Here is a 21,870-nt window from a genome sequence, read left to right as displayed (position 1 = left end):
ACTAAACACATTCAAGCCAAAAGGTTTAAATCACTAGAATATGAACTCCAAGGATGGAGAATTCCACATTTTGTTCCCTGCAGCTCCCAAGTCCCCATGGCAGTATATATAGTATTCCTGAAACTCGTGGTACAAATTGAATACACAGCTAACATTTGCTATGCGAGCAAGGGTTGCATCTCAACTTAGCAAATGTCATCAAGTAACCAGAAAACGTTTTCTAACTTGACCTCCACTTGAAATCACCAAAGTAGACAAATGATAGCGAGGGATTTTCTGCCATCAACAAGTCTTCCGACTACTAACTGCTATTGGCCAAAGGAAGAGAATTCTAAATGTCCACCCTTTTCTCATGCTCCAGTTTCTTACCTTGCTGAATCACAAAATCATCTGACTGAATGCCATTATAGTTTGCACACAAGCCACATGATTTCCCCCTGTGCTCCTCAGACAGTTTGAGGTAAATTCCTGATATTCCATCCCAAGCCAACGAAAAGCCAAAGGTACTTTTCACCAGAATGTAGTCAGCCAGCTTCTCAATGTACACCTGGCCGATGGTCTGAGGCAGAGATAACCTGGAAGACAGAACCGTGACCAAGGTATAGTTATACATGCCATGTTCTCAAGACAACCCAGGTATTAAATAACAGAGAAATTTTACATGGAGCTACTGAAGGATCTAAACAGGGAGATCCCCACGAAGTTTCAGTCTATGGGAAATCTCAACATTATATTTGGTAAGTTTAATATTTAAACTAAAAGACAAGGAAGATACCACTGAGGTAGAGTTAGTACTGACAACTTAGTAGTGTCTCAGAACTCAGAAATACACAGGAGAAAATTACATATAATATTTTCAAGGTGGAAACTAGCTCTATCAGGTTGATAGAATGAGGATTAAAAAATACTTTTTATGCAGACAGCTAAAGATAATCTAAAAATTCTGATCAAGAGTTCCAAAGGACAGACAAGCAATAGTCAAAACATGCAGATGCCCTTGAGTTCTGAATCTATTTCATTTTACTTCCAACCAAAAAGAACTAACCAAATGGACATTGCAAGAGCTAAATGAGTCACTTCGAAAACAAAAGAACACTGTCCTCCTTCCATTTATAAATGGTTCAGTAAAGAACAGCTCCTAACCATAAAATAAATTTGAGAAGCTCACTTTTATTAAGGTAGTCATATCAAAATAAATTTATAAAACATGATGCAGGATATGTGGTTAATAGATATAGACATACTTTTCTCCCACAAATTCAAATTAGTAATTTCTGCTCTAGAAAGAGCATGGCTCTGTCCAACACAAACTGAAAAAATAAGCAAACTAAGAGATACTTCCCAAAGAAAAAGTATAAAATATCTCTTATCTTTTAAACAAACTTTTTACATATAAATATTTATAGAAAATAATTACAAGCAAAGAGAAATAACAATGAATTGTAATTAGAGAATAAAAGACTAGTTCACAAAAATGTTATGATTAAAAGCTAAAAGTAAAGAATTCATAGTAAAAGTCAGTATGAAACAACAATGAAAATATTACTTGTTTGAATTTACAAGTTTATAAAATCTGTATTTCAAAATAGTGGGCCATATTTTAAAGCATATTTTAGACTAATGGGAGGCTACATTATGGGAGGAGTGACTCTGGCAAGGGGGATTTTGCTGTGGTTATGTATTAGTCATCTCTGTCAGCTTTCTTTCACTGTAAATTTAATTGAATGTGTATTTTTAAGAGAACAATGGTATCTGTGAGTACCTTGATGTTTATGACACAGAAGGGTGCTGATAAAGACAGGAATGGTAGAAGGAGAATAGACTACAATCAGCCTAAAACACATCATGCAAGATATGTGGGGGGTTTTGGTTTTCCTTTATAACTGGAAACATAAAACGTAAGCAGACAACAATACTCAGCTTTATGTTAAGAAAGTACCCAGGGGTTCATCCATACCAAAACAACTCACTTCTCAGTTCAGAGAATGAAAACCAGAGAAGTAAGGGCTATACACATTTGACTTCTTTGAACCTCTCTCAAGAGCCTACTATGCTAATGACTACTACTAAGAAGAAGAACCATTACCAAATAATAAATTCACCCTCAACTCATAATAAAATTGGAATTCCTTGTAGAAATGCTTTCTTATTTTTAAAATCAATTATGACTTCCATTTAACAAGTAGTATTCTTAAATTTTTTTCTGACAAAAATCTACTTTACAAAACATGACCATTGTAAGTGCCCATTACTCAAAAGCCCAAATGAAAATTCATAAGTTACCATGTAAATTCAGCTCTAGGAAATGGATGTTTAACCATATTATCTTTCCATTCAACTGTTCAGCTTTCTTTTTATAGAAGCTCACAACCTGTGGGTCACAATCTTCAGAAAATATGCATTTCCAATGGTCTTAAGAGGACAACAATAAATTTATTGTCATCGCTACCCCATAACTGTAATTTAGCAACTGAGTGGTGACTTCTTTCCTAAGACCACTGTTTTTATAAGACTGTGGTCTCTTTGTTTCTATGTCTCTCCATCTCTGTCTCTCTCTGTTTCTCTCATCTCTCTCTCCAACTCTGTCTGTCTGTGTATGTATATGTGCATGGGGGGTGGCACACCATTTGTCCTTCTCTCATTTTCTGTTAACATTCTTATCTAAAATGCTAAAACATTAAAAAATCTTCAACTTTATTTAAAATAATAATAAACAGTGATAAGAAAACAATAAGCCCAGAAATCCGGGCCCTGTGGTCTATGTTTGCTTCCCCAACACTCAGATGGCTTAGCCAAAGAGGATTCCTATGAGTCCTCAGCCAGCTTAGGCTGCATAGCAAGTACCAGGTCAGAAGAAATGTGGGTCAAGACCTTGTACCAAGAGAAAAAGGCATTAAAAATCAAATAACCTACAAACTGGGTAAGGGTTGCTCTTGGTTGCAGGACTAACATGACATTCCCTGATGCCCACCTTTTCACAGCAGTGCTCCTGTCCCTAGCTGAGTCTACATGGAGGAAAAACATCATGTGTGCACTACACTGGAAAGAATCCCATAGTTCACACACCCAACAGTGAGTTCTGAATGATGGATAAATCTGTTCCATCTCACTATTTACTTTTTCTGGCATAGCTCAGCTAGGAAATGTGTTAAGCTGGGTGTTTTTGTAATTATTTAGATTGGAAGGGAAATTATTCCCCAGGATTCCCAGTTTTAACTGTACAAAATCTCTACCTAACAAACATCCCCTTCCCAAAACCTCTCAGGTCATGTTGTTAGCAAGCAGGAGGCCACAGTGGCTGCTCTGATCTATCAACAAGGACAGTTATTTACTGGCTCAGGGCCTTTGTCAAGGCTTCAATGGAAACTCTCAAGTGACACCCAAGACTCATTCTCACAGACTTGGGAGTACTTCCAGAATACTTTCCAAGAGAAAATAAAGTCAATTTTTTGAAAGATGTTCTATGAAGGAAAAGTACATAAAGCCAGTTCTTGATGATGCCCTGGGGAAAATATCTCAGGTGCACCTTTGCAGATCCACCTACATCAGACACAGTAGGATGTGGACCAGTTAGAGTCCTAGCTGCATGGTAGGCTGCAGCACCACTGAAGCAACACTACTGCCAAAGTCAACTGAATAACACATCCGCTACTCCTGCTCTCCATGATTCACTTCCAGTCTGAGACATCTGAAATTTTAATCAATGTCCAGTGCCTTCTTTATGGACCATTTTTTTCTCGTCATACCTGATTCCATTCATTTTTATTTCATGACCATAAATTCTAATTTCTTCTTGGTTTGAAAAGAATAAGCTGATTGAACGATAACAAGAATACACAGAACCAAGGCACTTTGGGCTGTTATGGACCTGGAAGGAAGGAAAACAGAAAGAAAGCATGGGAAACACCACAAGGATCCACACGGGCAACTAAACCCACAGTTTCCCTTTACAACTCACAGCATCACTAGTCCCCTGTTACTCTACAAAGTGAGGACTACACTTACACTTAGGATTTTTAAGAGGAAAATAATATTTATCTCAAAATCAAACAATACAATTAATTTTATAAAATGCAACTCATTCAGGATATTTGTAAGCTCACCTTCACCTCTGCATGTTAAAAGATAATACTCTGAATCTATATGAGATATGCTGGGGGAAAAATTAGTTGGACATAAAAATCATAAGCAACACAAGGAAACACATTTGTAGTATTTGTGTCCCTGTTAGGGTATCTATAGATTATTATAAGAGAATGTTGAATGGAGCTCAATAGCAAGCACTATTTATATGCTGAGAAAGTGAACATGACTTCATTTATAATAAAATTGATTTCCTTCATTCCCAAATACTTTAGAAGAGAAAGAAACTATTTAAAGGATAAAGAAATTATTTCTTCAGACATCAGGAGGAATTCAGTTCACTGAGAAAAAGATAAAACAAGGAAAAGGGATAGAATAAGAACAGGTGAAAAGAAACAATGCTCTTACCTTGGCTCAACATTAATTTCAGATGGCTCAAAAACTAAAATATAAATCATAAAACTACAAGGCAACTGGAAAGTAGATAAGTAAACAAATGCAAAAGAACTTTCAAAAGTGAAAAGGATAAGAAAATCACTAAGAATAAGACATTTTAACATATTAATTCAACATGTAAGTTGCAAATATTGACTTATTATTTATCTAACACACATTCTAGGAATATAGCCATCAATAAAACTGACAAAAATACCTGCTTGCCTTTAATTTAAATTCCATGACAGGAAAACAAGTAACATGTACAACTAAATAGAAATAAATACATAGTGTTGGATCACATTAAAAATATTAAGCAAAGAGAATACATGGGATATACATGTCAAGATTTAAGGAGGATTTTAGATGCTAGCCTAATTAAAACTTCTCTGAGGCAGTCAAATTCTGGAAAGGATGGGGGCTTGAGGAGAAGCCATGGGGGAAACCTAGAAGCCTACTTAACCTACTTAACCAAAAAAGACAAGAGGAAGGAATTTGACTAAAACATTCTCAATATCCAGGAACCATCATCCAATCCCATTCAGATTGTTGAAGGATTCCTTTTTAGAGAACAAAATGGGGGAAGGTTGACACATACCAAAACATGGAGGCTTTGCTAATGAAACCAAAGTGTCCTTGCTCAGCCTCACATTAGACAAACAAGCCTTCTCCAAATGTCAGAGAAAAGTTCTTAATATAACACTCAATTAAAATATAAGAGAGAAAAACAATATCATCTCAATTTATGAATTTGCATAAAATCCTAAGAAATAATCCTAGAAGAAAATACATGAAACTATTAAAAAAGGCATCCCTTGAATGACAGGCCTTGTAAGTTTCAGACTCTTGATTTTTTCAAATATTCAAAAAAAGAGCAAAACTACTTTTATAGCCAGTAAGATAGTGTTTAAGCAAACATGTTTCTTGGTTGAAAAGAAACTGTGGGAGCCATCCCTTAACTGTGGGAGCAGGGTTCTGCATTCTGCACTGTAGCATGTTACAAGATAGATTATCTAGTTGACACCTTTGTTCTCAAAAGAATGAGACATTGAAAGAGAACATTTTAATTAGAGGTCAAGGAGGTTGAAGAAACCAGAATTCTGGAGGGTGGGGGCAGAATGCTAAGTAACAATGAAAAAAATGAAGGGTAGGGCCTTACAAGCACTCAAATGGGGCCACTCTTCTCTTTCCCAAATAGACTTTCTGTTTATCCCACTGCACCCAAATTTAACATTCAGTATACCTCACTAGCTTAGAAGATTGCAGACCCAGGGAATAGATGCAATGCTTGCATTACCCAGCAAGCAGAAATCCAGACAACTACAACATGATTTACAAGTGAAACAAATACCAAACTTCAGTTTTTAAATGGGATTGCACAGTCCTCCCCTAGCTTTGATTTGAGATGTTTTGGTAAATGGGAAAGGAGATCCCTAGTATCCTTGCTTCAGTTACTGCTCTTTGGGATCTGAATTTTGAGAAATTTCCTAGCAATTCATTAGACTTAGGAACTCTGAAGCCAAGAGCTAGTTTTATGAGCTATACCATGTAGTTTTATGAGCTCTACCATGTAGCATGAATCTACCTAACAATGACATGATTCATGCTAGCAATGGCATAATTCATAAACACCAGCTTCCTCTACACACCAAGAGTGGTTTTTGTTGTATATTTTTATTTACTTATCTATTTTAGGAGCTAAGGCTCCAAACCAGGGACTTTTGCATGCTAAAAATTTGCCATACCAATGAGCAATATTCTCTAGCCCAGGAGGAGCATTTTTTAAAAATGAAAGCAGGTGGGCATCTCAAGTTAAAATAGCAAGGAGGGAGAAAATACGAATAGATTTAATATCTGATTTTACCCTCTTTCAAATCACCAAATAAACCCCAAACATCAGTGACATCGATGAGAGTTGCCATAGTAATAAACACGTATTTCTCCACAGCCTGTAAGATGCTCTTTCATGGATTCAATCCCTGTTGCTAACATGCCAGTCACCATCTCAATAGAATTACACTAATGTGGCCACAAATTTGGACATTCCATTAAGGGTAGAGCACTAAATGTTCTATAATTGTTGTCCATTTCTTGTAATTTGCCCAATACCTTTAAAACATCACCTACCCATACTGTGTACTGCGGCTCCAAATTACCACAGTCCTTTGCAAATATATAAGAACAGCTTCCTGGGAAGTAATAGTAGATTCCATCAAATGTTTCAAAGTGATACTGTCCCCAGGTTTTGCAAATCCCATCTCTGCCACTTCCCATGTTTGGAACTAAAAAGAAATAAAATAGTATTCAGTAGTGTAAAATAAATCATGTCTATCTCAAAATGTTCCGTCATGATAAGTAATTGTAATTTTCACAGAAATAAGTATTTCTCCCCTTTTAGTAGTCCATGGTACAGGAAGAAACAAGTAGCATCGAACTATGAGCTGATCTTAAAACTATCAAATTCCTTCAACAAAACCCAGTCTCCACATTGCTATGAAGAAAAGACTTATGTTAGAAACTCCCTAATTTTTGTTTCCAAGAGAAGGATCCAGAAAAAAAAAAGAATAGTAAAGAGGGGGATACAAGAAGATGATGATGTCAACAATGCAAATGAATGACTCAAAAAAGAAAGAATGTTACCATGGAATATCCCATAACAGCGCAGACAGCATAAAAATACCAGTCCCTATAATTTTTTCAAAAAGTCTTTATGGTATTCAGAAAGAAAAATAAATGACACAAAAAACCATGTTTCTGTGCCTGGAAAATGGAGCTGGAAACATGAATCATTCTGTTTCCTGGAATCTTGAAAATGATGACCTCAAACTGGTGAAATTTAAAACAATATTTATTTTAAATCAAAGAACTTCATCTATTATGTTCATGCCTGTCCTCTAGATAAACTTCTACTCAATTTTATTTTTATCTGTGTTACTTATTATTGCTATTGAGGGTGTGGTGTGTATGGGGTCACATTGTGTCACAAAAGCAGGTGTCTGAGAGCCACTTTGTAGTATTGCTTCTCTCCTTCTACCTAGAAATATGTGGGTCCTGGGGACACAACTCCCCATCAGCATGCCGGGCAATAAGGATTTTTCTCTACTGGATCATCCCACAGTCCCCTCACATTTTCATATCTTAAAGGCTTCACTTATAATAACATTAAAAAGCAGTAATTTTTGCTATGACTTTTCATATACTCTGGGAAAAACAGAAAGATAAGGGTCAATCTCAGTGTCTCCTCCTTTTTGAAACATTTACCTAAATTTATTAGCTCAGGCCAACTTTGGTCCACTCAGGAAAAGATACAGCCTGGCTCATCGTGCAGGCGGTCTTCCTTGGCAGTGCGTCTTACATCCTGCACTTCCTCCAGAGCACTCAAGTTCAAGTGTGTCTTACCTATTATGCACCGTTAGTTGCAGAAGCAAGTCTGTATTATTAGCATATACACATGGTCTCGCAAACAGTTAAAATATTGGCTCATATCTGTTGGTAAGTATTAACATAAGATCCTACCTTAGACACTGTGGATAAAAATAGTAAAAAAAATAATAATCCTTCATACCTTAAGGACTCTCAGTACTATTTCTAGTCTATATACTGAATATCCAACTAATTAAACACAAAGAGAAGTTTCAAGTGAAAGTAAAACAGAGACATAAGTGAAAAGTGTTACTATTTAGGCTAGTGCAATGAAACGTAGTAAAAACATTTCTTGAGGAAATAGAGATGGGTGGGAAGGAGAGCACAGACATCTATTTTCTTTTACACTGTTTCTAGATTACTTAAAATTGATGAAAATAAATAAGGAGCTCTCTAAGTTAATGTCCCAAGTCCCAAAGGACAAATACTTGCAAGCAAATCATGACTTAATGTTCTCTTTCATCTCCCATGATTCTCTCATAAATATCCCTGAAACTTACCAATCTGGCACCTTGTTCCGAGAGCTTGGAATATTTGACAGTCACACGTACCCATCTTAGAACAGAAAGCCCCATTAAGGCATTCATGAGGACAAGAACCTGAGGGGCAAAATAATAACTTATCTTCTGGCATGGATCAGTTCATATAAACACAATATGTCATGATCTAGCTTGGACTAACTGTAACACTATTAACTTAAACAGAACCCTGGGCCTTTTGCCTTGTGGTACAAAAGAATTAAGCCATCACATCTCTATCTATTCATTTCATTATGTGTGCTGTGAAGCAAGAAAGACAGGCTTTCAGATCTTAAAGGACTTTGAGAGAAGAGGTTAACCTCCTTCGAGCAATTGAAAGGTCAGGTTCCCATGTAAGGAATCCCTGTCCCAGATGATGAGAACCAGAAATACCCAAGCTGTAGTTGATGCTCTGCACAGAGTTTGGAATGCATCCCACTAGCCTTTTCTCCAGGAGCAAGCACAGTGCTGAATAACAACTCAGACCTTGCTAACTTTGGGGAGGGTGCAAGCAAAGCCTAAAACTCAAAAGGAAATTGCCACCTTTAAGGAGAAGGGTGACACACATGTCGTTTGAAGTCTGCCCACTAATACAGAGACTTGGCTATAAATGACTCAGTCTTTGGAACCTGTGCTTAACAAAGTTGAGGCAGAAGCAAAAGTCACTTCTGAAAAAAAAAACTTTTTTGTGGAAAGAAGCCTTGCCCCAAACAAATACATTAAAAAGAAGAAGGGAAATGCTGCGAGTTTTCCCTAATTTCACAGGCATCTCCTAAGGATTTAAGAAGTCAAATGACTCCTGACAAGTCCTAATGATAAGGAGAAGACAAGGGCAACTGGCAAAGCCCAGACTGAAAGGAACCCAGGAACACATGAGGAACAAAGAGCACATCTTTGAGTCACTGTGAAATCTTGCTAAAGAAGCTGGACCTGTCTGGAAGATGTCATGTTGGTGAAGACACGTATCAACTGCAAAAACAAACACAGTCTGCCAAACACAAGAACTAAGTCCTCTTGTCATTCTTCCTCCAAACACCCACTGATTTCTCTTTACATTTCAAAGCCTTTAGTGCTCTAGGTAAATTTTAGGTAAGGAAAAAAATGAACTATTTTAACTTAAAACTATACTTTACCAAAAAATAGGTGAAATAATGTCTTTCATAAACGTACAAGCAATTTGGTTTTTCTTTAAGAGATGCACCTGTCTTTAAACTTTATCTTGGATCAAGTAGTCTTACATTTTTCCAATGGGTGGCTATCTATTTAGATATTTAGATAAACAAATACATCTTTTTTGAAAATGTATTTACAAAGTTGCTTACTCTCCTGAAAGCAAATAGCAAACTAAATGTAAAAGGGATCACTGTGACTTTAAACATAATGGTAGGAATTGCTTCTGTTTCTTTAAATTTGAAGCTACCACCAGCCATCTGCTTAATAGAAATAGCAAACTAACTACTGAGGCAAAATTCGGATGCCAGGGAGTGAAGAGACAGGATATTGATTTGAAACAAAAGGAAAATCTACTGGTGCCCACTGATGCTTTGACCAGTCACAGCACCGTCAGCCTTGTCTAAACGTTTAATTCCAGCCATTCCTAAAAACAGTTTGGATTTGTATAGGACAGGAACTTAAACAGTAGCTATTATCACTGCCTGGCTCAGTGCCCTCCAGTGTAGATGGAGACAATCGGAACTGATTTAATATTGCCCCCGAAGGGATCTCCAAAGACACCACATACAAAAGAACAGGTCTCCACACTGACCTTTAATTTTACTCTCACCCCAATTAATAGCTTCATGGAAAAAGTATCTTGGAGAGGTTGCTTCAAACTTTAAAAGAGAAATAAAAATGCAAATTAGTCACACAAGCAGATGAAAAATTCTGGAAGGCATTTATAAATATAGAAATTATAAAGTGCTGACTTAATGGATCTTTTAGTTATTGAGAGCATCTCAGTGAGAGAGGAAGGGTTCCCTTGGTGTGGTAGTCAGAACTGGCTTCACGTCTTCTTTTTGTCTCTTTGGTAACTTGGGCAAGGTATTTGTCCTCTGCAGTCTCATCCCCACTTGCTCCTACCCACGTCCATCATCCCTTTGTGAACAGGATCCCAGACTGCATTTATACTAGCTGGTCTGTTCTCATAAAAAAGTATCAGTTCTCTAACATTTCCAGGTACAGATGAGTTAGGGGGGAAATGCTCAGGGTCAGTACACTAGCACTCAGTGGTGACCTGCCTGAGTGCCTGACTGTGAAAGCACCACTCACAGAAAGACCATCTGACCCTTGACTTATACTCAGGCACATTTCCTATCAGTGCAATTCTTCCATTAGGTCACCTGTAAAATGGGAACAGTCATGACACTGCTTCAGTGTATGGTATAACAACGAAGTAAAACACCATCCTCTAACCTTTAGTGATTCCCACAGAAGACCAGCAATAAAGAAACTGATATTATTTTAAAGAATAATTATGAAATATTGAGATTTAAGACACTGTGAACAATTGCAGGGTATTAAAGCTAATTAGTTGAAGAATTCCAGTCCAACTCAATTCCCATGTATAGTTCAGGTCATATCCTTCCCAGTAGCACTGTATGTTCACCTGAAGACATACACTCAAACCTTGCCACATGATTACCAAATTAGACAGCTGATGACATTAGGGAAAGGGGGATGCAAGACAAGAATGATGAATGATGTTATGTGAGGAGCAAGGTCCTTTCTTCTCTAATTCTGATCATGCTCACACACAAGAATTGTGATTTAAGCATTTTCCATTTCGGCATTTTTTCCTCTGTGTGTGTGTGTGTGTGTGTGTGTGTGTGTGTGTGTACACTTGTTCACATATGTAAACATAGGGATGTACATTTGCCTATGGAGGTCAGAGATAGATATTTGCTGACTTCCTCAGTTAATCTCCACCTTGTTTATTGAGACAGGGTCTCTTGACTGAACCTGGAGCCCAGGGATTCAGTTAAACTCACTAGCCAATCAGCTCCAAAGATCTTCCTGTCTCTGTCTCCCCGTCCTGGGACTAGTTGTAAAAGGCTAAAACTGGCTGGCTTTCTACTGAGGATCAAACTCAGGTCCTTGGGCTTTCCTGGCAGGTACCTACCGATCCCTCTCCTTAGCCCCTCAGTACATTCTCTGATCAAGAGAACTCACCCCATGTTATCTGATACTAATATTAGAGTCTCCTATTTGTTGAAGACTCTTAAAGATTCACTTCTAAACCTCTTTTCCCATTCTGTGGCTCCAAGTTCATAAGCTCATTATTTCCTCCTCACGAATTTGTCCATGTTTTATCCTCACTGCTCAGTCTCTTCCATTTCTATTTGTCTTATCTTCAAAAAAGTTAGACTCAATTGTCAGTTTATGGCTGTGATTTCACCATGATGTTGAGTTTAATTCTTGCTCCCACCATATTGTTTCCAGCTGCCTACATCAAAAGGACATCAACATTGCTTTTGATACCATCTTCGAAGCTCTTTGGCTCTGAAACAATTGATGCCAGTACTTGAAATGGAAACCAATATATCACCTTTGGTGTTTGACAAATGTATAGCTGCTTCGAATCTGCTTCAAACTGGCCTAAGTACTTGACCAAATTATCTAGTCCATGTGGCCTCAGTTTCCCAGTAGACAAAAATGAGTAACAGCGAAAAGTGAAACAACTAACACTTTAATAATACCATCATTCACATAATAGGAATTATAGGCTTACTGCCTCTTACTATTACTAAGTGAAATGGAATGTAGGGGTTATCAAGATAGCTCAGCAGGTAAAGTTCACTGATCTAAGTTGGATTCCCATGACCACATGATGGAAAAAGGAAGAGGCTCCCAAAACTTGTTTTCTGACATCCATGTGCTTTCCAGGGCACAAGAGCACACACATACACACACACACACACACACACACACACACACACACTACACACTATACATATGCATGAATAAACACACACACAATGAATAAATGTAATTTTAAAATTGAATATACTGTATAACACTGGACCAAAGCAAATGCATACTTTTGTTTCTTGATCCACTCAACTTTGAACTTCCAAAAAAAAATCTCAATGACTACTTAGTACACCAGCTTCCTAACAATTTAGCATCTCTCTGTTTACCCAGAACCATAATGCATTTCACCATTGTAAAGCTTCACACTAGGTTTTAGCTTTGGAGCATATCCGAACTCAGAATAGTGTACCACTTTGATAAGTAGGGCATTTTCTTTCTTGTGTTAGGTACATAACATAATTCATGGCAACTCAGGCTCGATAAACCATTTGAACAGAAATGATATTTCTACAGATCCTGGAGACATGGAATTTCTAAATTACGAGCATGGCTATTTTTATTTATATGTATACAACATGACGCCTGGTACGTCTGCAACAAGTACCAACTGAAAGGAACAAAAGATGTTATTCAAATGGGAACCTGCCTCTCGTGTGTAGAGCTGTGACTAGGAATGTGGTTTCAGCCCGTCTCAGATTCACCTGGCTTCCTGTGGACATGCAGAGCCTCTAAGTCCAGACTTCGTTCTGTCTGTGCTTCAGGGCAGAGTCCACACAGGACTTCTAAAATATCTAAGACACACTAGCTCCTCTTTTGATTAGTAAAGAAACAGAAATCGATGGGAAATATCCCAGTTTCCCTATCCCTTGCAGAAGCAAGAGTGACAGGCTACCAGGGTTCCTTATCATGTTCCTAATAAGACCAAGCCCCAGATGTCTCCATTAGGAAGCCGCCCATTAACATGTCCCATATTGCACTTTCCTTCTCTCTCCTCTCACTTTTATCTGATCCTTCTTTGTGTATTTCCCAAAAACTCTTCACTCAAATCTCGGTTGGTCTCAGCCTGCTTCAGAAGAATTACTGAATGCAAACAATGTGACAGTGGGTACACTTATAGGACAGCCCATTCCTTCTCCTTCCTGATCTCACCTCCACAGGAAGGTGGTCAGCACCACAGAGACGGGCACTGTATAGGGAAATCACTGTAACACTGACATGTATGCCATTTATAGAAGTCTATGCCGAGGCTTTACTTGTTTACGTCAATGCCAGCATATTTCTGAGGACAGTTATCCATCGTCAGTGGTGTTTGCTTACAGCAGAGGAACGAACTGAACACGAATGGCCTTCAAGCCTATTTCTAAGCGGGGCAGTGCACGACTGTAACCTCATTGCTCCCTGTCATATTTCTCCTTTGAGAATTTAATTGACATTAAATGATCTTGACACATTAGCTGGCTATGGGAAACAGAAGTGCAAGCAAGTCTCCTGCTCTTCATCCTGCCTAAAATGGACACCAAGACATAAAAAGCGCATCTCCACCTAGTAACAGAGGAAGGCATTAACCTAAGTCCTAGTGGGCAGATTACACGGATCCTGATAACATGTGCATACACCGTGAGTCAGTCCCATCCACGGAGCTCACTATAGGTCCCTTTAGGGCACAGTTCACAAATGTTTTCAATCTAGAATGTTCAACAGAATGTAAGGATTTTTTGTATCACCAGATTTTTCTACTAAGTTATGCTGATGGCTTTTTGTGGTTATTATGCTCTATTGGCAAGCATATCCCTCAAATCATCACAGTAACTACTTCACATGAGATATGAGAATTTTTTTTTGTACACAAGCATTCTTTTGGTGGTTTGTTTTGTTCTCCCTATTCAGCCCAGACTAGACCGAAGCTTACTATCCTCCTACTGCAGCTTCTCAAATACAAAACACTCCTTTAACCGAATTATTATTTCCACTGCTTTTCTAATTTTTTAAAGACCCCATGACAAGTAAGATGATTCGGTGGATAAAGTACTTGCTATGGAACCATAAGCGTCTGAGTTTGAATCTCCAACATCTGCATAAAACACCAAAGCCATGTACAATAAACCTTGCTCACAGGATGTGAAAAAAAAAAACAATCCGATATTGAACAGGAAGCTTCCCTGTTGGGTGGCTTTCACAGTACCAAAAGGCGCCAAATGGGCTTCAGGGGATAAAGGAAGATTGATGACTTACTGAGTTGTGAACCCTGAGAGCTACAGCAGTGGTCTGACTGGCATGGTGTGCCCATTGGTACAATGGTGGCACAAATGTTACAGGGTCAACCAAGCACCTCTAGTTGGATTTAAGGCCTGTCTGTGGAAACACATGTCTGGTACTGTAAATCAGGCCAAGAATCCACGGTTGGGTAGCTCAAAGGTTTCAGAGATGAATCGGCTACTATTATTTTGCTAAAGAGACATTGTAGCAAACTGCCCTCTAAATTCACATGTATTTATAGATTAGTTCAGCTCTCAGAGAAGTTTCTTTACGAAGTGGGTGGTGGTTAACACAGAAATTCGAAACTGATCGAAGTGCAGAGAATTAGCGTCTGTGGAGTGCTGAGCCACAAATGAATCATTTATATTACCCCAGTGGCTGTGGAGAAAGAATGTGTGAAAGATTGTAAAGATCCAGAGGTCAGGGGTGCCTGGACTGAAACAGCATCTTCCAGACATGACAGAAGTGCTGCACGAGTGAACTCAGTAGCTGTGGTTGTCTGAATAAGACCCCCACAAAATGAAGCCAGTCAACAGTCCAGCAGGAAACAGGGAGACCATGCACTGCCACCATTAACTAAGGAGCACCTGATAGCTCATGACTTCTGGCAGAGTCAGTTTTATTTACAGCACTGGCTCCTCGTAGGTCAACCATTCTCCAGGAGGTAGCTCCACACACATGAGTATATGGGCAACATAAACTGGACTAGGTGGGTAATTTAAAACAATGAGTACATTAATTTGGGAAGGACAAAAAAGGATGGGGTTGATTGGGAGAAGCTGGGAGAGGAGATAGGGGTAAGTGTGGTTAAAATATGTTCTGTGGAATCCTCAAAGGATTAACAAAAACACTGTATTTAAGAAGCCATGGAGAGTGCTACATGCCTTGTATACCAGCACTAAAGGGAGAGTGTCCTGGGACTCCCTGGCCAGAAAACTTCAGAGTTAGAAGGAAAAAAAAACTCTGTCTCAAAAAAATGAAGCACAGGGCTTCAAACTTGTGATGGTTTGAAAGAAAATGGCCCCCAAAGGGAGTGGCACTATTCAGAGGAGTGATCTTGTTGGAGGAATGATGTCACTGCAGGTGTGGGCGTTGAGGTCTCTTTTGCTCAGGCTTCCCTGAGTGTGACTGTCAGTCAACTTCCTGTTGCCTCTAAATCAAGATGTAGAACTCTCAGTTCCTTCTCCAGCACCATATCTGCCTGCTTCCTGCCATGATGATAATGGACTGAACTTCTGAACTGTAAGTGGGCAGGCCCCATCAATTAAATGTTTCCCTTTATAAGAGTTGCCATGGTCATAATATCTCTTCACAACAATAAAAGCCTAAGACAACACCTAACATCAAGCTCTGGCCTCCACAGAGCAAGTACAGTGAATATACTTGTCCATGTACAAATACACCAAAATATAAACAAGCACACACACAGACACACACACACACACACACACACACACACACACACACACACCAGAATCTCTAATCTCAACCAAAAAATGAATTTGTTTTGTCTTCTAAATTGTCAAACCATTATATCACATTTGCGTTCATGAATAAAGTGTTTCTTTAACTAAGTAAAGATATGTTATACCTGTTTGTGCTGCAGAATAATTGTTTAACTATAAAGATGTGTTGTGTTTGCTTATGCTGCATTTGTTTAACTATGTAAAGATGTGTTGCTGTTTTACCTTGCCTGCCTAAGGTACCATTTTGATTTAATAAAAGAGCTGAATGACCAATAGCTAGGCAGAGGAGGAGCAGGCAGGGCTAGTGTACAGAGACAAAAAAGGAGAGCCAGTCATATGGGGGCCAGACAGACAGACACAAAGGAAAGCAGGATAGACAGTATATGAATAAGGTAAACAAGCCTCAGGGCAGTACACAGATTAATTGAAATGGATTCATTTAAGTTTAAAAAAGAGATAGCTAGTTCAGTCACCCATTTTTTAGTTGGATCCTTTGGTGTTTTGGAGACTTGCTTCTTGAGTTCTTTGTAAATTTTGGAGATCAGCCCTCTGTCAGATGTGGGGTTAGTGAATATCTTTTCCCAATCTGTGGGGTGTCTTTTTGCCTTGCTGACTGTGAACTAAATAGAGAATTCTCAATAGAGGAGTATAAAATGGCAGAGAGACACTTGAGAAATTGTTCAACATCATTAGCCATTAGGGAAAAGCAAATCAAAGCAACTCTGAGGTATCATCTTACTCCTGCCAGAATGGCTAAAATCAAAAACACCAATGACAGTTTGTGCTGGAGAGGATGTGGAGAAAGGGGAACATTCCTCCACTGCTGGTGGGAGTGCCAACTTGAATAGCCACTATGGAAATCAGTGTGGAGATTCCTCAGGAAAATGGGACTCAGTCTACCACAAGACCCAGCAATTCCACTCTCAGGTATATACCCAAAAGACACCCATTCACACAACAAGGATGTCTGTTCCAGTATGTTCATTGCAGCATTATATGTAATAGCTAGATCCTGGAAGCAACTAGATGCCCTACAACTGAAGAGTAGATAGAGAAAATGTGGTACATTTACACAATGGAGTACTACTCGGTGGAAAAAAACAATGGAATCTTGAAATTTGCAGGCAAATGGATGGCACTAGAGGAAACCATCCTGAGTGAGGTAACCCAGACACAAAAAGACAAACATGGTATGTACTCACTCATATATGGATTTTAGACATGGATCGGGGAGTGTCATCCTACAATCCCAGTGCCAATGAGTCTGGGAAATAGGGAAATTCCCAAGAGAGATGCATGATACCCCAGAGAATTGGAATGAGGCAAGATCTCCTGAGCAGACTGTGAACATCAGGGGAGGGGAGAGGGAGCCAGGAAAAAAATATGAAAATAAGAGGACATGAGAAGAAGATATGGGGGAGCAGGAAGATTGAGTCAAGGTAAGAACAGAGGAGAGCAGGATGAGAGATACCATAATAGACTGAGCCATTATAGGCTTGAGGAGAGAGCTAACACTAGTGAGATCTCCAGAGATCTACAAGGATAACACAACTGGCAAACTAAGCAATAGTGGAGAGACTACATTAATAGCCCCTCCTTGATGGTAAGGTTGATGACTACCCTATATGCCATCCTAGAACCTTCATCCAGTGACTGATGGAAGCAGATAAACACAGCTAAATAAACACTGAACTGCACTCCTGGAACCCAGTGACAGAGATGGAGGAGTGATGAGCAAAGGGGTCAAAACCATGATGATGAAACCCACAATGATAGCTGACCGGATAAGGGGGAGCTCTTGAATCCCAGACTGATGCCTGAGAGGCCAACAGACTCCAAGAATGTAGTATCAGGGAGGAGGCCACTGAAATCACTGGAGTCTTAGGTAGTAGATCAGTGTTTACCATGGTGTATGAATGATCTTTGGGAACCCATTCCAAGTAGAGGGATGCTCTGTCAGCCTGGACACATGGGGAAGGGCTAGGTCCTGCCCCGGATGAAATGACAGACTTTGGAGATTCCCCCAAGGAGAGCCTCACCCTCCCTGGGTAATGATGTGGGAATTGGGTGGAGGGCTGGGGGAGGCTGGTGGAGGGACAAGGGAGGAGGGTGACATGTGAAACATTCATGTTTCTAAGTTAAATTTAAAAAAAGAGCTAGCTAGAAATGAGCCTAAGCTAAGGCCAAGCATTCATAATTAATAATACGTCTCCATGTCATGACTTGGAGACTGGCAGCCCAAAAAAGCCTGCTATATATTTGCCCTCTGCATCTACTCATTTTCTTCAGTTTACTACAATAAAATATACACATGAAGGTACCTAGCAGGAAATACTTATAACAATTGTATTTCAGAGATTGAAGAGATGGCTCACTGCTTGCTGCTCTCTTCCAGAGGAGCTGAATTCAGTGCCTAGCGCCCACATCAGGCGACTCAAAAAACGATCTATAACTCCAACTCCAGGAGATAGTATGCTTCAGGCTCAAGCGCACATACCCACATGTAGACACACATCCAAACATAATTAAAAATAATTTTTGAAAAAAGAAATAGTTTGGATTTCAGGATTTATCAAAGGCTCCCTGTATAACTACATAAATACTCAAATTATGTTACTTCCCCCCAAAAAAGTATTTTCCCACATTAAATTTCTAGTTTATTTCCCATCTTTCATAGAGAAATATTTTCTAAAACTCATTCATTTGGACATCCCAACATATTTTGATGATAATGCAATCATGTTACCCAGCATCCCTTATATATAATAGGAAGCAGACAAAATGTTCTCAGATTTACAGTATGATGCTCTTCAGAAATACCCATAATTTGGATTTTAGAAAACATAAAAGCTGACTGTCAGTACATCAGGATATACCTAATGCCCTTTTGTTGTATTTAGCTCGTGACAACTCAGTCTTTCTCCATTTCTTGTTAGGTGGGTTTACCATGTTGCTATTGTCCTACCCAATATTGTGTTTAATTTCTAAATCATTCAAGCATTCCAGCAAATAGATGGTATCCAGTCCACCTTGACACTGAAGCCTATGCATGGGTTACTGAGATGAATGAGAAGAAAGAAAAATAGTGGTTCATTCCAAACAAATCAATGTGAACTGAGAATATATTTGAGGGTCGCAAAAAAGTAAAATACAATAAGAGCTTCAGAGAAATGCCTTCACCTCTTCACGCTCCTTCCTGTCTTGTTTTTAGCATTTCATTCCTTCCACAAAGGTCTCATTGTAGTAGTGACAGCAGAGACCAAAGTGGAATGAATTATTTCTCTGCCTCTCTCCATCTGAGGCTTAACCTACCTGTAATGCTAACAGAGCTCTTTTCTGTTCCTTTTCATGAAACTCACTTCTGCAAGAAAACACAAAGAACTTGTGTAGTCAGAGGCCCTTGGGCAACCTGAACAGCCTTTCCCAAGAGGGAGCTGGTGTTTTCCTCCAGATCTCCATCACTTTATCAAAGAGGTCTTTCTTGGTTTAACATTTAAAGCACTCCCTCCCCTCTTTGGAAGGGTAAGATTTGGGTGGTGGAGCTGTCTCATTTTACAAAGTTCAGGACTGTCCCCAAATCTCTCTAGGCTCTGATATAAACTGAATTTTAGGAAGGAACTTTGAAATTGAGAAATAAACAAAGTAGTGTAGTATTGTAGCACCAATAGGCATAGTTTATCCTCCCTAGGACTTCATGAGTCTGTTGAAGTAGATACTTATTAAGGGAACATTTACCTTTCCAATGTGATATTCTAATTTCATCTGTTCCATGTCATTTAAAAGTAGAGTGATATAAAAATTTAAGGACATCTAATTGTTAGTTATCCAAATCAAATCATTAATTCACTAACTCACACACCTGCTTTATGGAATTTCATATTTTATATTATTTTATCAATAAAGGTATTCTTTGAAATCCAATTAATAGAATTCTGCTTTTCATTAAGCAAAGTAGTAAAAACTATGTTCATTATTTATTACTGGAACCATTTTAGTCATTTAATCACTCAAAGCAGTTTTATTTTATATTAACAATATATTAGCAGTCAATACTGTAAGTCAACAGTTAAAATGTAGAGACATATTATTGGATGTAATTCCTTTATAAACCTGCTAAATGAAAGAAATGTCTCTTTAGGACCTATAGGCAGTAGACAACACCAAGATCTTCCTTTGATTAGGAAAGAGAATGCCCATTCATTTCTAATGTTTGGAAATATTTCAAAGAAGAACGTCTCATGCTTTTTGTCAATGTTTCACTTGTTATTTTGAAAAATAGAACTGTCTGCTGAGCTTGGCATATTCTCATTCCCTTGGTGTTTCAGAACAGAAAGACAAAAAAGTACTCACTCTGGTGTTTCTGTCAGGATAGACGATGCACGAATGTACCCTGCCAGAGACAAACGAAGACTGGTGAGACTGCAGGACATACAAATAGCTTGGTCTGTGTTCTGCTATATAACAGATCACTTTTATCCAAACTCTAAAGTATAGATTGAGGATTTCTGCTAGCTATTTTATTCTTTTACAGAGGACCCTGACCAGCAAGTAATCTGTGATACATCTGAGGTGACCATAATCCAGAAACTATGGTCCATGTCCGTAGATTTATACAGTGGCATCACACAATGGAGTGACGGCTAGATAAGAAATGGCAGAACTGTTCTAATTCATGCCCTACCACTTAGTATTTAGCAAGCTGAAGCATGATGCAAAACAAGGCATAAAATGATCATGTTGGGCAAGCCAATCCCAATGCCCCTCCAGCACAGAAGTTGCATCTTTTTCCTTGAGAGCCAAGTGCTGCTATGAGTGGGAGATAGCAACTTTGATACATCTTTCACACTTCTGTCATTTCTTCCATTTCCCCCATAAGTTCCAAAACATAGATCAAAAAGTAGAAACTAAATAAAGGCCATCTCCATTAAAACATTTAATAAAATTAATGTATAGGTAAACTTTCTAATGTATAGAAAATTGAAAAATAATTCATAACCTCAAATGTTAAGGTTAGATCTAAGAACTATTTTAGATTTTAATGATATGAAGTGAGTGTAAGCACTCTATTTCTCTCTATTACAAAGTTCCTAATGCTTTAATTACATACAGGAGACAATTGTAAATCTTGTTTGAAAGGAGTAAGTTAGCGTGGCAATACATCATGATAAAGACATGTTTTTTAATAGTCACTAAAGAAAAATCAGAAATATCAAGAAAATGATTCAAATTCTCTACATTCTTAAGGATTCAATAAAAATGCCTGAATGTTATTCAGTTCATATCTATTCTAATGACCTCACAATGCTTGAAAATTAACTTAAAGGGAAACTATATTGATTTCAAGAGAGAAGGGCACAAGATAAATGAAGGCAAAAATACAGAAGTTCTTACCTTGTAACGAAAACAGCAGCATATGAAACGAGAAAACACTCCAAGGTACCATTAAATTGAGTTTTCTCACAATGTTCATTTCAGTGGAGTCTTTCTCCCTGATCTGAAACCAAATTGCTGGTCTTCACTATGAGGGCATCTTACAAGGGTGAGTGTCCGTTGTGTGCTCAAATTCAAACGAATACAGTTATGGGATAAAGCAACTGAAAGAAAAACCCCAGCTTTCTGCACTCAGCAAATGAGGTTTTAAGAACTCACAGTCAGCCCTTTGGCTGAGTCTCTCATTAGCAATGCAAGGCAGATTCTCGCCTGAGCCCGTATTAGTTACAGCCAGCCATGCACCTGCAAACCTTTTCAGCCGATGTCAGCCTCCCGTAACTAAGATGGGAGCATCCAAACAATGCTTTGTTATATCCTCTAATGTCATGAAGTAACCATCATTCTTAGGTGTGGGTTCATAATCCACGTCTTACTAGTCACAAAATAGT

General features: G+C 38.5%; 1 protein-coding gene across 2 annotated transcripts in view; it reads right to left on the bottom strand.

Moving 5' to 3' along the window:
- Window positions 1–21,461, bottom strand: part of Otogl (otogelin like) — a 132,154-nt gene extending 110,693 nt beyond the window's left edge. For both annotated transcript variants that reach the window (XM_040754936.1, XM_040754937.1), the window contains exons 1-8: window positions 21,383–21,461; window positions 20,342–20,381; window positions 19,304–19,352; window positions 10,225–10,291; window positions 8,442–8,540; window positions 6,646–6,800; window positions 3,747–3,868; window positions 370–575 (exon numbers count right to left, since the gene is read on the bottom strand). In XM_040754936.1, the coding sequence (XP_040610870.1) occupies window positions 370–575; window positions 3,747–3,868; window positions 6,646–6,800; window positions 8,442–8,540; window positions 10,225–10,291; window positions 19,304–19,352; window positions 20,342–20,381; window positions 21,383–21,461 (817 nt within the window). The remainder of the gene's footprint in view (window positions 1–369; window positions 576–3,746; window positions 3,869–6,645; window positions 6,801–8,441; window positions 8,541–10,224; window positions 10,292–19,303; window positions 19,353–20,341; window positions 20,382–21,382) is intronic.
- Window positions 21,462–21,870: the final 409 nt, after the last annotated feature.

This window comes from Mesocricetus auratus, unplaced genomic scaffold, assembly GCF_017639785.1.
Source record: "Mesocricetus auratus isolate SY011 unplaced genomic scaffold, BCM_Maur_2.0 Super-Scaffold_100011, whole genome shotgun sequence".
NCBI classification, from domain to species: Eukaryota; Metazoa; Chordata; class Mammalia; order Rodentia; family Cricetidae; genus Mesocricetus; species Mesocricetus auratus.
The sequence above is the reverse complement of the archived record's forward strand: the minus strand, read 5'-3'. Positions and strand labels throughout refer to the sequence as shown.